Below are 13871 nucleotides of genomic sequence, written 5' to 3'. Positions count from 1 at the left end.
GTAGAGTGGATGAATGTTAGTCCAGATGAGCGCGTAATGCGGATTAATAATGGGCTCGATGTAAAGTGCATGGAACAAATTGGAGTGCACAGAAATATGCAACATACATGGAATGATCTACAGTGCATACAACGTTTGAAGAACATGTAGACCATCATATCATATCACATCACCACGCTTACTCTCTTCCTTACACCACCACTCAAATAGAACACAGAGATACTATGACACCATTCGGTATAGCTGTTCTCATACCAACATCTGCCTCATACTTCCCATCACTCTAAGTAAAACACTGCTGGTTACACACCCTCCAGCCAGGCGTTCTCCTCAGGCCTAACACAGCCAGAATCGGTCTGGATAAAACCTGCCAGAACGAACACATACTCCTGATCTCTCAACTACCACACTGATCACTAAGAGGCAGCTACTTCACAAATACCACACCAGCTGCACACATATACGGTGCTCAAACGCACCTTAGACTCTCTCTACTCTCTCTACTGACTTGAACTTCGGTTCCCGAGGGCGTTCAACCTACCAGCGCCTTGAGACTATACTAATGGTACATAAGGCGCTATATAAATGCAAAGTAAAATAACGTAACATAACATATGATAGTTTATTTATATAGCGCCTATGCACAATGGCCCTCATTACAACCTTGGCGGAGGTCCATGGTGCTATTAGCACCATGGTCCATGCCACTAAGGTTGCAATTCCGCCATGGTGGATGGCGGAATTACCGCCCCATTCCAAGGTGAGTGGGGCGGTAATTCCCCATTCACCAATGGCCCCTTCCCCATTCCCATTTTTGCCCCATAGGGCATAATGGGAATGGGGAAAGGCGATAATTACGACACCGTAAATTACGGTGCCGTAATTATCGCCAAGGTCCCTTTGCGGCATGACTTTTAACGCCTGCAAAAAGCCATCCCGCAAAGGGAACCTTGTAATCAGGCGTTAAGGGTCGGCGTCGTTTACGGCGCCGTAAACCCCTTAACGCCTGAGTCGGAATGAGGCCCAATGTGTTTCAAAGCGCTTCAAGGCAAGGGAGGGAACAAGGGAAAATACAATTACATTCTTACAGGCCATGAACAGTAAGGATGTGAAATTAACTATCGTACTCGGCCTGACAACATTTCAGGTAGTGCAAGTGCTAAAACATAGCTAAGGAAGGAAGGGGGAGAGTGGAAAGGAAATGGAAACAGACAGGTGACTACCGTACTAGGCCTGACGACATTTCTGTTAGAGCTGGAGAAAAACAAAAGGTGAGGGAGAAGGGTGCAGAAAGAGAGGGGAGGAACAAAACAAGTGACTATCATACTAGGCCTGACGACATTTCAGATATTGCTGGGGGGAGAGGGGGAGGAAAAAAAAAAGTAATGGGAGGGTGGAGGAAACAGACGAGGTTGCTATCATATTAGGTCCAGGGACAATTCTGATAGAGTAAGTGCATAGAAAGTAAGGGGAGGAGATAGGAAAAGGGAGAAGGGAGACCCTTTGCGTGCATTGCCCTAGTTCAGGATCGTGGTGGCATGTGGTGCTCCTGTGCCTATCACAGGAGTGCCCATTTCCCAGGAATAGGAATGCATTTCATTTCCTTGTTTCAATTCTTCAGGATGTTCTACGGAAGCCAATTCTCAGTGCCGGAGCTGCACTTCCTGTCTACCTCCTTGTGTACACGGTGACCTGGAAGTTCTTGGAAGCTGTGCATATCTCTCAGTGCTGCCATTTGCATTCCTTGCAAGTACAGCCTCTAGTGAAACAGTGCATTTTTCTACTAGTATCTTTCATTCCTTTTACAGGAAATAGTACCTTATTACTGCAGAAGTTTCAACATTCCAATGTCCTGGCTAGGGCTATGGGGTTATCTACCACCATCCTGAGCTTGGACCAGGGAGCAACCTTTGATGATGCTTCTGCCCCGTATCCATACATGTATCATCATGATCTTTGTGGAATGATTCTGTAGATAACTAAAACCATGTCATCTCTTTGCAGACCCTCTCAGCCGCTACTGAGCCCCTGCCCTCCAGAGTTCCCTTTGCTCAGCAGTGCCCATGCCTGGCTGGATGCCATCAAGATGGGCCAGTACAAGGCCAACTTTGACAACGCCGGCTACAGGACCTTTGATGTCATCTCACGTATGACGCTGGAGTGAGTGATAACTCGGCATATCCAGACAAACATGCACGATTGAAATGAAGGGCAGGGCCCATGAGATATGAGAGAGTGGGTGGTAGAGAACACGGGGCAGTGCAAGAGAAAGAAAGAGGATGCTCAGTGGGGTGATGAGTTTGGATGTATGTGGGGCGAGAGAAAGAGTGATTTTTTTGAGAGATTTTGAGAAACAGAGAGAAAGAGTGGGGTCTTGCAATTTGAAGAAAAGATTGAGCAAATGAGGAAGGGTGGTCCTAGGTTGAGAAGGGGAGCAAAAATGGGGAAGTGAAAGAAAGAAAATTGCGGAATTTTGAAGAGAAAACGCGATGATTTCACGTGAGAGACAGAGAGAAGAGAAAAGAGGGAAAGGGAGCGAGGGGGACAAACGTTAATACCAGGAGGGAGGGTGGGTCTAGGGTTCAGGGAAAGAAAGAGAAAGTGACACAGAGAAAAAAGACAGAGACAAAGTAGAGAGGGAATGCGTGATAGAGAAAGAGAGAGGAAAAAAGGAGAGAGGGGGAGAGTGCAAGAGAGGGCAGTAGAAACGGAATATGCAGAAGAAGGAAATGAAAGAAAAGGGGGAAGTGACGCAGGGTCAGGCTGAGGGATTGTGTGAGAAATAAACAGTATAGGGAAGTGACATGGAAATAGAATGCAGAGAAATTGACCAATAAAGGAAGGCTAAGAGAGAGCAAGAGACTCACAGAAAATTATCGAAAGAAGCATCTGAATAAGGGGCGGGGCGATGATACTGATAGTGATGGGGGGCAAAGTAACATGAGACGCAGGTACAGGAGGGCACTAACAGGGCCCAGAAGACTCTGTGCAGCAGAAGGAGTGAATGAACACAATCGATACCATAAAAGCTGAGATTGCCAATCCTCCTTGCTCTGGACCCAGCCCCTTGTCACAGTGCTCCCTTCAGGCTTTGCTGCTCCTTCAGTACCCAGATCTAATTTCCTTCTTCCTTCATTTATAGTCCTGGCCCCCTCCCAAAAGAGATGGGGATGCCACCATTCCTACTAGCACCCCGTTTATGCAGTATGTAGACGCGACACCGTGCATGGAGGACGGGATGGAAGGTGGACCATGATCTAAGCACGTCTAGTAGGCGTACTGCTTTTTCTTCCCCAGTAGAGGGATGTGGGCACAAAATGGATCGCCCAACTTCCTGTGCCAGAGGAAATGCACCAGACCAGTGTGCATAATCAGTGCCACCTGGTGAGCATTAAGACATTAAGACATGGAGGGGGACACACTAAACCACCCACAATCCCCAGTCTTCTAAGCAAAGCAGTCGCCACTAGAAATGTTCTTTTATATGCCAAGAGACTAACAGGACATTCCCATGTAGGCCCCCAGGGAGAGCCTTGTAATTCCTTCAAAACCAATAGGAGTTCCCAAGGAAGATGTATTGGGAATGGTGGGTTAAGCAGCAGAAGACCGCAGAGCAAGCTATGCATTCATGAGTATAATACCAACAAACCACCCGAGGATGGGGGGAGGGGTTTAAATGTCTTAAAGGCAGCCCACTTGGTGGATGGACATATTGAATTCCAACCAGCACCTGCTGTCCAGTCTGGCACCCCCAGTGTCATGAGACCCTACTATTTATTTATCTATTTATAGAGCGCCGGAAGCCCGCGGGTATCAGGGCGCGCTAACACAAACACAGAAGGGACGAACATAAAAGACAGGGCGAGGAAGCCAGGCCTACAGATAGATCTGGGCCACACTCCAAAGTGGCACAATTAGCAATATTATTGCAGTCAGGTCCAAATTCAGAAACAGCTTCTCTGAACTGGGCAAATTCGCCTGAAGAGGAAACCATGGCATCCTTGCTCAAAGTGGCACCACCAGAATGGGGTCCTGCCTCTCCTTCCTGAACTTCATGGGAAAGTGTACAATTATGGAAGGGAAGAGGACATGCATATAAGACGCCCTTTGGCCAGGGAATAGTCAGGAGGTCTATGCCACACGCGGCCGGATCTGGATGCCAGCAGCAGTGCACGATCAGCATCCTGCTCTGGTGAGCAGGTCCACCACCGGAACCCCAAAGTGTTCCCAAATCTGTGGAAACCTCTCTTTTGACACAGTTTGGCTGGAGGGTGGGAACTTGTGTCGCAGGTGGTCTTCTTTGTAATTGAGGATGCCTTGGACATCAGTGGCTGATATTGCTAGCAGGTTCTGCTCTGACATGCCATGACTCTGTTAGATAGATGTGACAGACATGCACCCTTTGTCTCATCCTTTGTCTTCATTTCTATGCTATTATCAATGCATGACAACACTTGGCGACCTTTGATATCTACTACCAGTGTCCCTTGGGCAGGTCTACTGCTTGGAGAGCCTTCCAATTGAATGATTGTCTAATGTCTCAAAGTGCCTTGCCTCGCTGGCATTTCATCTCTTCCCAGGTCACACCCCAGCCCACACCACTGGCCTTGGTCATGACCACTTCATGCAAGAGAAGAAGCTTGCCCAAGAACCTTTTCTCAAGGATCCAGATGGACCCTCTAGTCCAAACGTTGTCTCTGCTGCATCCTAATAGAGATCCAGATTTGTAGTTTGCCGACTGTGCATCCCGATGTTTGCCCCCGGTGCAAGGAATATCAGAGCATCTACTTCGTCTTTTTCTGACAGGCAGGATCTTTCACCTCCTTGTGTAGGAGCCTGCATCGTCAATCTCTGGCCCAATCGGAAGTGAGCCCTAATAAAGATCAGGTCTTGGCAGAGGCTCATGTTCGACTTCTATTGGTTTATCAAGAATCCTAGTCGTTTCAAGTGTTGACCAGTTCTCGTTGCATAGCTGAGAGTATAAACCTGCTGTCCAGGTATGCGTGCAATTATGAACTGTTTTACTGCTGAGATGGGCCATTCACACGCACACTGAATGACAGACACAGGAGCCATTGCCTCTCCAACCTTCCCTTTATTCCTCCATGCTCTTACTGCCGTTTCCCTTCCCATGCTCCTCTCCTTCCTCCTGCCTCCCGCTCCTTCCCATTAGTCCTGGGCTTCCCTCTTAAAGGGGCTCTGTCCTTTTCCCACTTACAACATGAACCCTCTTGAAGTAGGATTTTGATAATTGGTGGAACCATTTGTGTGAATGTGCTTGCAAAAATGGTCAGTTCAAATGGCATTACTGCAAAGTAAACATGCTGACCGACATCAGCAATCTGGAGGTAGTTTTTGGGATACAGGGCTGTCGTTATGCAATGGTGCGCCTCTGGCTGGTAGGTTTACGTATAAAACACCTTTGGCCCATTGGGGATAGGATTGTCTGAATCGTCTTCATATTGAAAGTGAGATGTGCCATCCAAAGGTGCAGTCTTTTTAGATTCAGCATCATCCGGAGACCTTAGGAGGCCTTCAATACTAGAAATACTGAAGAATAGAACCCCTCTTCCTTCTTCCTCTTTGATAACCGGGAAAATGGCCTTTATAGTTTGGCATGATTCAGTATTGGTATTAATGCTTTCGCCTGGTCCTGGTGTTTTGGAGTCCGGCATTGCAATCCCGGTCTGTATCCCTCCTCCGGCGCTATCTTGCCTGCCCATTTGTCCAACGTCATGGGTCTCCAGATTGTGGCAAACTGTGTAAGGCATTCACCCACCTGAAAGACATTCCTTACTGTCCTGTGTTCAGGAAGGTTGTGACTTTGCAACAGTGGTGGAAGGCATGATGCTGCCATCGAGATCCACCCATTGGTCATTAGGCCTTCATGAGGACCATTGACTTTGATGTATACTTCTCGGGTGGAATGGTCCTACACTGCAAGGGGTATGAGCACTCGCTATCTTCAAAGGTTCTCTTCTAGTTCTGGGCCACACAACATGTCTCCCTTAAATGACATGTGTAATTACACATTGCTATGTGTGGCTTTGCTTTTCCAATCTCTTACGTGGCTATTATGCCTGGCAGCTACGGAGGCGTTGCATGCCAAGGCTGCCACCATGATTGACACCATTTGTGTGCACAATGTGAGGTGTATTTGCTTCTCCGTGAGCCCCAGGGTCTCACTGCACTCCCCCCTCGCGTCCAATTTGTTGTACAATGTCTTTAAGTCCTCGAGTCTTGATTGGGTCAGGCACAGCATGAACGTTCCAAACTTCAGTGAAAGGTCTGAACCTGGATATGCCTTTTTACTGCCGTGTTCACCTTACAAGCCACTGCGTCTGTGATGGTCATATCTACTGCCACCGTTTACCCTTTTCTAGTAAGACTTGGGATCATAGAATCTACCCTTGTGTTCCCTGAACATGCGTTGTATCGATTCCTTGCATGCTGGAATGCTTTGATAAATATTTGGGAATGACCACCTTCTCTGGTTCCTTGTACAGTGCTACATCTTCACAGAACATTTTTTGATTCTTCTTCCTCTATTTGTTTCATGAGTGATGTTTTCTTTGGAGGTGTATCTCCCCCTTGTCATCAGGGTCTTATGCCTCATTGCGATTACCCATGCAACAGCCTCAGAAATTGCCAAATGGGAATTCCTTCCTGGTTTTGAGAAGGCCAGAAGGGGGGGAGGGATTCAATCTTGGCTGGTTGTCCCCAGTGGTAGTTCCCTTGATGGGCCCCAGCCGGGGAGGGCCTATGATGAGAGCTGTGCCTAGATCTAGAGCGGGGAGATGTATGAGGTCCATATCTGGAGCACCTTCCACCTCTGGCATGGCACATCCTCTCTATGGGGTGTCGTCTACGCCGAGAACGCTACCTGCTGTGGCCAATGTCTCCCTCCTGAATCAAGTGTGTGAAATCACTGCCCCGCTCTTGCTCCCCATTATCAGGATTAATTGGAACCATGTTTTTCAAGTATTGAACCAGAAATCCCAGTTTCTCCAATACACTGCCAGCTCTGTGATGCATCCATCCACCAGGCTGCGATCTGTTGCTTAGCAACAGCATCCCTGGTATATACCTCCATGAGCATATCACTGCGGCCTCACCTAACCAAGCAACAACGCTCAACCACTGCTCGCCACCGGGCGTCCAAGCCTGTGGCACTTTCTCCAGACACCAATGGAGGCCTCAGCCCACATTCCCCACCACTATTGAATAGATGCCTTTCTGGAAGCGGGCTTCTCCTCAGAGCCCATACATGCAGCTGAGGGCCAACCTCTTGCATGGGTACCCACAGAACAAAAACACAGAAGGAGAGATAGCGTCACTATCCCTTTTACTATGAAGTAGGTAGGAGTTCTTCAGGGATTCAATGTTGTGGAGCGCATTCCTATATCCGTGCTGGGAGGATACAGCTTTTCTGTCACTTGGTGGCCCTTAGTGGAAAGCATCTACATTTTCGCTGGCCATCCACCCACAGGTGCGCAGGTGGCTGCATCCTAAAACGAGGGAGGGAATACCAGGTTTCAAAATGGAAGAACAAATCCAGTCTTCCCCTCTTCATTGCCACTGGCTACAACCTTTGCATTAGGAAATGTGCTAATGCCAGCTCAATCCCCTTTATAATATCCTGCAAATACTGTTCTAATTGCGGGCTAGTTGTGACATCACTACTGACTTGTAATATGAAAATGGCATCACAATGGCTCTGTGATCAGTTATTATGCGTCGGCCGTGACGCCACCATGCCTTCTGTTATTATGCTTCAGCTGTGACGTCACCATGCCTTCTGTTATTATGCTTCAGCTGTGACGTCACCATGCCTTCTGTTATTATGCTTCAGCTGTGACGTCACCATGCCTTCTGTTATTATGCTTCAGCTGTGATGCCACCATGCCTTCTGTTATTATGCAGCGGCCGTGACGCCACCATGCCTTCTGTTATTATGCTTCAGCTGTGACGCCACCATGCCTTCTGTTATTATGCGTCAGCTGTGACGTCACCATGCCTTCTGCTTGAGCCAGCCCAGGACAGCATTACAGAGGCCACTGCAGTACTTGATTAAAGCTGTGACAAGCTTTTCAAATTCCTTGCTTGTAAAATTGCTTCCCATGAAACCTTAAAGCCATTAACTGATAAGGATGTTTTCATGTTTGTATGTTTGTTATGTACACTGTCTGAAGTGACACATATGACAGCAATCATCTCACTTCATTTTATTACTTATTTAAACGCCCCGAACGAAAAGGTTTTTAGATGTATTTATATAAACCTGGTTAAACTATTTTTCTGCAAACCATTAGAAGCTGCATAATATTATTTTATTTTGAATCCAGACAGATTCTACATTGATCAAATGTATTAGCAACTGGAAGTTCTCCTACATTACATTAGCAAGAGGCCTTTTATAAAAGGGAAAGATATTGGGCCTCGTTATAAGTTTGCCGGTCTGGAAAAAAAGAACCGGTAATACCATTTACCGTCACTTTTGCGGACCTACAAGTTTGCTGGGGGTTACATGACCTCTAGCCAATAGCTGGAGGTAACTCCAGCCCACACCGGCATTAAACAACCAGTATTTTCATCACTGGTATAACCTGTCCCGGAAATACCAGCCATTCCCCTGTCGAGTCCTATGGTACTCTATGGTATGGGGAATTATCAGTATTTCCGCCGCTTGTCATATCCCGGTAATAGTGGGACATCCGGTGGCATCAATGGTAATACTGTTTGGTGGTAGCACGCCAGAATTTCTGGCAGGACACCACCAAACCTGGAATGACCCCCATTGTCCGGTCATGTGTTATAAACAGTAAGGTATCCCCTACCATACCTAAAAAGATATTGCAAGTCACTTTGGAGTTCCGTGACCTTATAAAAAACATCCAGTATTCCAGTATTTGGTATTGGAACTGCTCGGTGACTTGCAATATATTATTATAAAGTACAGTAGAGGGTATATTCCCCCATTTATTAGCCAGGGCACCATAAAAAAGGGGTGAAAGAGAATGGATTTACAGCAACAGATGCCAGGGTAGAAGCAGAAATGTGGGTGTGGAATGGGAGAGCAATTAGGCAAAGGCTGGGTGCAAATGGAGCAAAAGCATAAAAAGAGAAGGAAACAGGAAGTAATAGACATGGCCGCGCAGATAGAACGGGTCAGAGATAACCGCCAAGTAAAAACGAGGAAATGAGAGAGAATCTGGAGAAGGAACGGATAGCTGTGTGGCGGGAGCGATCACAAGAGATTAAAAGGAAGCAAAGAATCAACCTGAAAGAAGAAGCATAAGGGCCCAAACAGGTGAGGAACATAAAACAAGTCAGAAAGGTTAGAAAAACAGAGGCAGAAACATGAGAGAAGTGACAATCCAATGCAGGGAAGCAAGACCCTGAGTCGCGCTTTCTGTTTCAACATTTTGGGTTGTGCATTGTTGTGCTTCATCTGTTTTTATTTTGTTCTACATATCGTGTCTAATCTGTATGTGTTGTGTTTTATGTATCACCTGTACGTGTTACACATGCGCATTTCATGTGTAGGTCTAGTGTATTTTGGGTTTCATATATACATGTTCTGTTTGTTCTGTATGCTGTGCATTTTTTGTTTCATTTCTATGTATTGGGTATTTTTTATTTCATCTATATGTGTTGTTTATTGTCGGGTTTCATCTGTATGTGATTTGTTTTTTGTGTTTCCCCTTTACGTGTTGGGAATATTTGTGTTTCTTCTCTCTGAGTTGAGTATTTTGTGCTCCGCTTATATGTTTTCTGTATTTCTTATCTGTATGTGTTTTGCATGTTTCTGTGTTATGTTCCATCTGTATGTGTTGAGCATTGTTGTTTTGTTCATCTGTATGTCTTCAATATTGTTATTTTTTATATGTATGTTTCATACATTTTTCATCTGTATGTGCTGAGTGTTTTTCATCTGTATGATTTGTGCATGTCTGTGCTTTACTTGAGTTGTGTATTTGTCTGTTTCATAAGTACATGTTGCGTACCAGTAATCGTTTGGCCGGCTCTTCCGCAGGGACATCCAGCAAATCGGCATCTCTTTGGTGGGTCATCAGAAGAAAGTTCTGAACAGCATCCAGCTGATGAGAGTCCACCTGAACCAGCAGGAGCTCGTGGAGGTCTAACAGGACATATTGCTACCAGGAATGGTGCTGGAGGCTTAAGGCCATCATAGGTCAGGACTAGGATCTACTCCTAATAAATGGACTTGAGTGTAGAGCTCGCATTCTACGTGAACAGTTTCTTGCGTTGGCACGCCTCCTCCTATGCACTAAGACTTTTCTTTGTAAAATAAGTATGGACTTTCAGATCCCCGACCCCACATTGGGGTTGGCAATATTGGTCAGAGAATATGTTTCGAGTCTCACTAATGCCTCCTCTTTTTTGTGCTCAACTGCTGTGGATTAAACTGTCAGCCTCAAATGGGATCAATCCCTGGTGGGGTTCCATAGTCCCAACAAGCATCCAACACCCTCACCGCTGGTGTCAGGCAATCACTTTGTCAGTGTGACACTTTGGAGCCACAGCGTCGATGTGTCTTGAGCTTATGATTCTTACTGCAGTCTTAGTGTTCTGAAAAATGCTGATGTCTGCTGGGGTGGGGCATGGAAGCAGCCCACCATTATTCAACCTAAGTACAAGGAATATGTTTATGAAGCAGTGCCCACATGCACCCCATGTCGCAGTATGTTCTGCACATGTATATCTGTTTCTGAGTGTATGGTAGTCCTGTCTTTCCGGACGTCTGGTCTGTGAATTTGTGCATATGTCAGAATGAGCCTAAGAAACAAGAAGAAGTCGATGGGACGCCTTCCACTCTGTATGATTGAGTTGTGTTCCAAGGTAACACTCGCATTTGCTACCATGCACAGGGAGCATTGGAGCACCTTACACTGCATTGACACCCTCTCTTTACCCTGAAATACCTCTATGAACCCCCTCCAATGAGTTTTCTACCAACTGTAGTATAATGACGCAGCAGTAACTCCTGGCTCCAACCAACTTCCCCATGGTAGCCCGCCATAACCGCCTGGCAACCTTTCGTTATTCTTCCAGAACTTTCTGTCACTTTCTGCACCAATGTTTGGACATGTGGCTAGTTACCTTTTACCCTATGTCTCCAAAATATAAAACCCTTTGTGTACGGAGTGAAGATGCTGGACAAACAAAATCACTTCAAAATAATGATCCAAAGAAAATGGTTGTCATGTCAACTAAGGTGGCCAGTCAAAATTCCTTCAACCACCTTTTTTGAAAAACAACCAGAATTGCTTGCAAAGACCCCTGAGCGAAAAAAAAAGCTTGACATATAGGGCTCAGTAGAAAATGGTTGGTATTTGAAGACAGGTGAACTACTGAAATAATTTGTTTATGGAGTGGCTATATAGTGACAGCTGGATACATTGGCATACTAAGAGTCATCATGGATCAATGAAATTATCAAATAACTGTAGAAAGTGTGATGCAGTTGCCAGAAAACAGTAGACAGTTGACAGTGTGATCTAACTGGACGACTGTTTTTAATAATACAAAAAGCGGAGCATATGGTATCTGTGTGTTGTGCAAGTATAAACAACGCAGTGTTCGAGCAAAATTAGATTTATTTGGAAAATGAAACATTTTCTATAAAATCATGCTAGTAAAATTTGTTAAAACTCCATTATTCGCAATTTAATAGAGTGTCCACAGGCACAACATACATGTTTGACTTACTCCCTGGCTTCACAGTATTGACACATGCATGTTTGCAAAATCCAGTAGCCGAGAAGCAAGTACAGACAGATTAGAACATTTCATTGCAGCAAATGTAATTGTGTATTCGCCAGTAATGACGTCAACATTGAATTTGTGACTTTGATGCCTTTACTACTACCATTGACTAATACCAAGACCGCATTAGACTATGCCACGGTACATAAAGACTCACTAGCAACCGTATGCGGGTGTCGCTAGCAGTGTCCACGGCTGCCCTCAGGGCCACCACAGAGAGAGTAATGACCTCAAAACTTAAGCCTGTCCGACACCCCAGCCGCTTACTTTCATTAACCTATAACCGGCCGCCCAACGGAGGCCTTCAGGTGGCATCCAGGAAACTTTTCAGGATCAGGCTTTTCACTCCAGGAGAAGGCCTGATCCCAGGAGGTCATCTCTTCAGAGAAGCCATAGGACCGCTACACTACAAGGGTGGGCGCGCAGGTGGTTCCCTTGGCGTTAAGCCTGGACGCTCTCTTTCAGAACTCAGAATTCATGAAATTGCCTTGTGGTATCTTTGAAGACAACCTGCACACATAAGCCTCTATCCCATTAATTGTATCCATCTTATTACAACATCCTACTGCATGACCTTCTTGAATAACCCTCCAGAGGAGCTAGGTTCATGCTGTATAAAACCCACTGCATGCATGTTACGGGTGCCATGCACTGCCTCACACCATGGTGTCTACTTCCCAGAAATGCCTGGGGTTTCTGGGATTACTAGAATTCAGGGTACCCCTGAGGAATAAGGGGGTATCAGCCTCCTAGTTGATCGAGGATATTATTCTGCCAAAATGATTCATACAGGGCTGCCGTGCTATCATTTCATCACCCATTTCCTTATGGCGCGCGACATACTGGCGCAGTGTTTAGACAAGGGGGGGTGGGGCTGCAGGATGGCATTGTATTGTGATTATTCATGCGTTTGTGTTGTTATTCTGGTAGTTTTCTGATGGTTCTCTGATGTGAATCAACACAAAGATTCTATGAAATGTCTCTTTCGATAAGGACTCAATGGGCTGGTGTCAAGGGTCACTTGATGCAATCAATGAAAGTGACCACCTGCTGGAGGTTTGTTGATGGATCAATTTTCAAATGTTTTGGTTATCGTTAACTACCTCTGAGTGTCCGGTGCATAAATTGGACTCTGTCTTCCTACTAGTGTTGTGTGAGTAGCATTCACCCGCATTTCTCTGTGACCACCCCCCTATTCCACAAGGTAATTAAAAAGGATTGATGACACTAGTCCCTGGGTGAGGGGCTTGGGGACAGAGATAACTGCACTGTCTACAAGCTGCAAGGTGAAAAACACACAGTGAATATTAATGTATTGTTTTGTGTGTGTTAGTACAAACTAACTCGTTTTCTGTAACCTTTCACACTCCCCTCATCAGCCAACCTTAGGATTTGGAGTATATTAACCTGTCTGTGGAGTGGTGGGTATGATTTGTGTCCAATATTTAGTGGCATAATGTTTCTACCCTAATTACGTCTGCTCTGCATTAAATCATGCCTCCTGCCTGGTCCTTTTAGTGTTTCCTGGTGAGTGGCTGTTTAAAGTGTTACATTACACCATGAATGCTTACAAACATTGAGCTGTTAGTTCTGGATTAAGTTCCCACTAACAGTTATGGGATGACATACAACTGTTAATTGTGTCCTAGGCTTTTACATTCATTTTCAAACTTTATACACAGTCCCCAAAGCTTCCCTCTGTTCTAATGAAGTCTCAGTGGCGGACTGGCACATACTCTGCTACATGCCTGCAACTATCATACCCACTCGGGCATACTCCTCTTTCGAATGTCTTGTCTGTAAGCGTGGTGTCTCGCCGTGACTCCCTAACTCTAGCCACCTTATACAGGCCCCCTCCTTGCCTCCTCCTCCAAGCTTCTCCTCCTTGGTGACTTCAGTATTCACCCCGACTCCCCTGATGTGGCCTCTGGGCTCTTCTGCAAACTCTGTGACTCTCTTTCCTTCTCCACTCTTTCCTCCAGTCCGATGCACTCAGTCGGACACACCTTGGATACTCTCATCTCTTCAGACATCCCCATCTCCAACCCTCTCATTACTCCTCTCTCCTGGTCTGATCATGC

At 45.9% G+C, this 13871-nt stretch overlaps 1 protein-coding gene across 2 annotated transcripts in view; it reads left to right on the top strand.

Moving 5' to 3' along the window:
* The window catches only part of LOC138580098 (ephrin type-B receptor 5-like), a 761617-nt gene extending 748316 nt beyond the window's left edge, over positions 1 to 13301 (top strand). For both annotated transcript variants that reach the window (XM_069650378.1, XM_069650379.1), the window contains 2 exons: positions 2005 to 2160; positions 10037 to 13301. In XM_069650378.1, the coding sequence (XP_069506479.1) occupies positions 2005 to 2160; positions 10037 to 10145 (265 nt within the window). In that variant the 3' untranslated portion in view covers positions 10146 to 13301. The remainder of the gene's footprint in view (positions 1 to 2004; positions 2161 to 10036) is intronic.
* Positions 13302 to 13871: the final 570 nt, after the last annotated feature.

The sequence above is a fragment of the Ambystoma mexicanum genome, chromosome 3p, assembly GCF_040938575.1.
Source record: "Ambystoma mexicanum isolate Mex_15411 chromosome 3p, UKY_AmexF1_1, whole genome shotgun sequence".
Classification (NCBI taxonomy): domain Eukaryota; kingdom Metazoa; phylum Chordata; class Amphibia; order Caudata; family Ambystomatidae; genus Ambystoma; species Ambystoma mexicanum.
The sequence above is the reverse complement of the archived record's forward strand: the minus strand, read 5'-3'. Positions and strand labels throughout refer to the sequence as shown.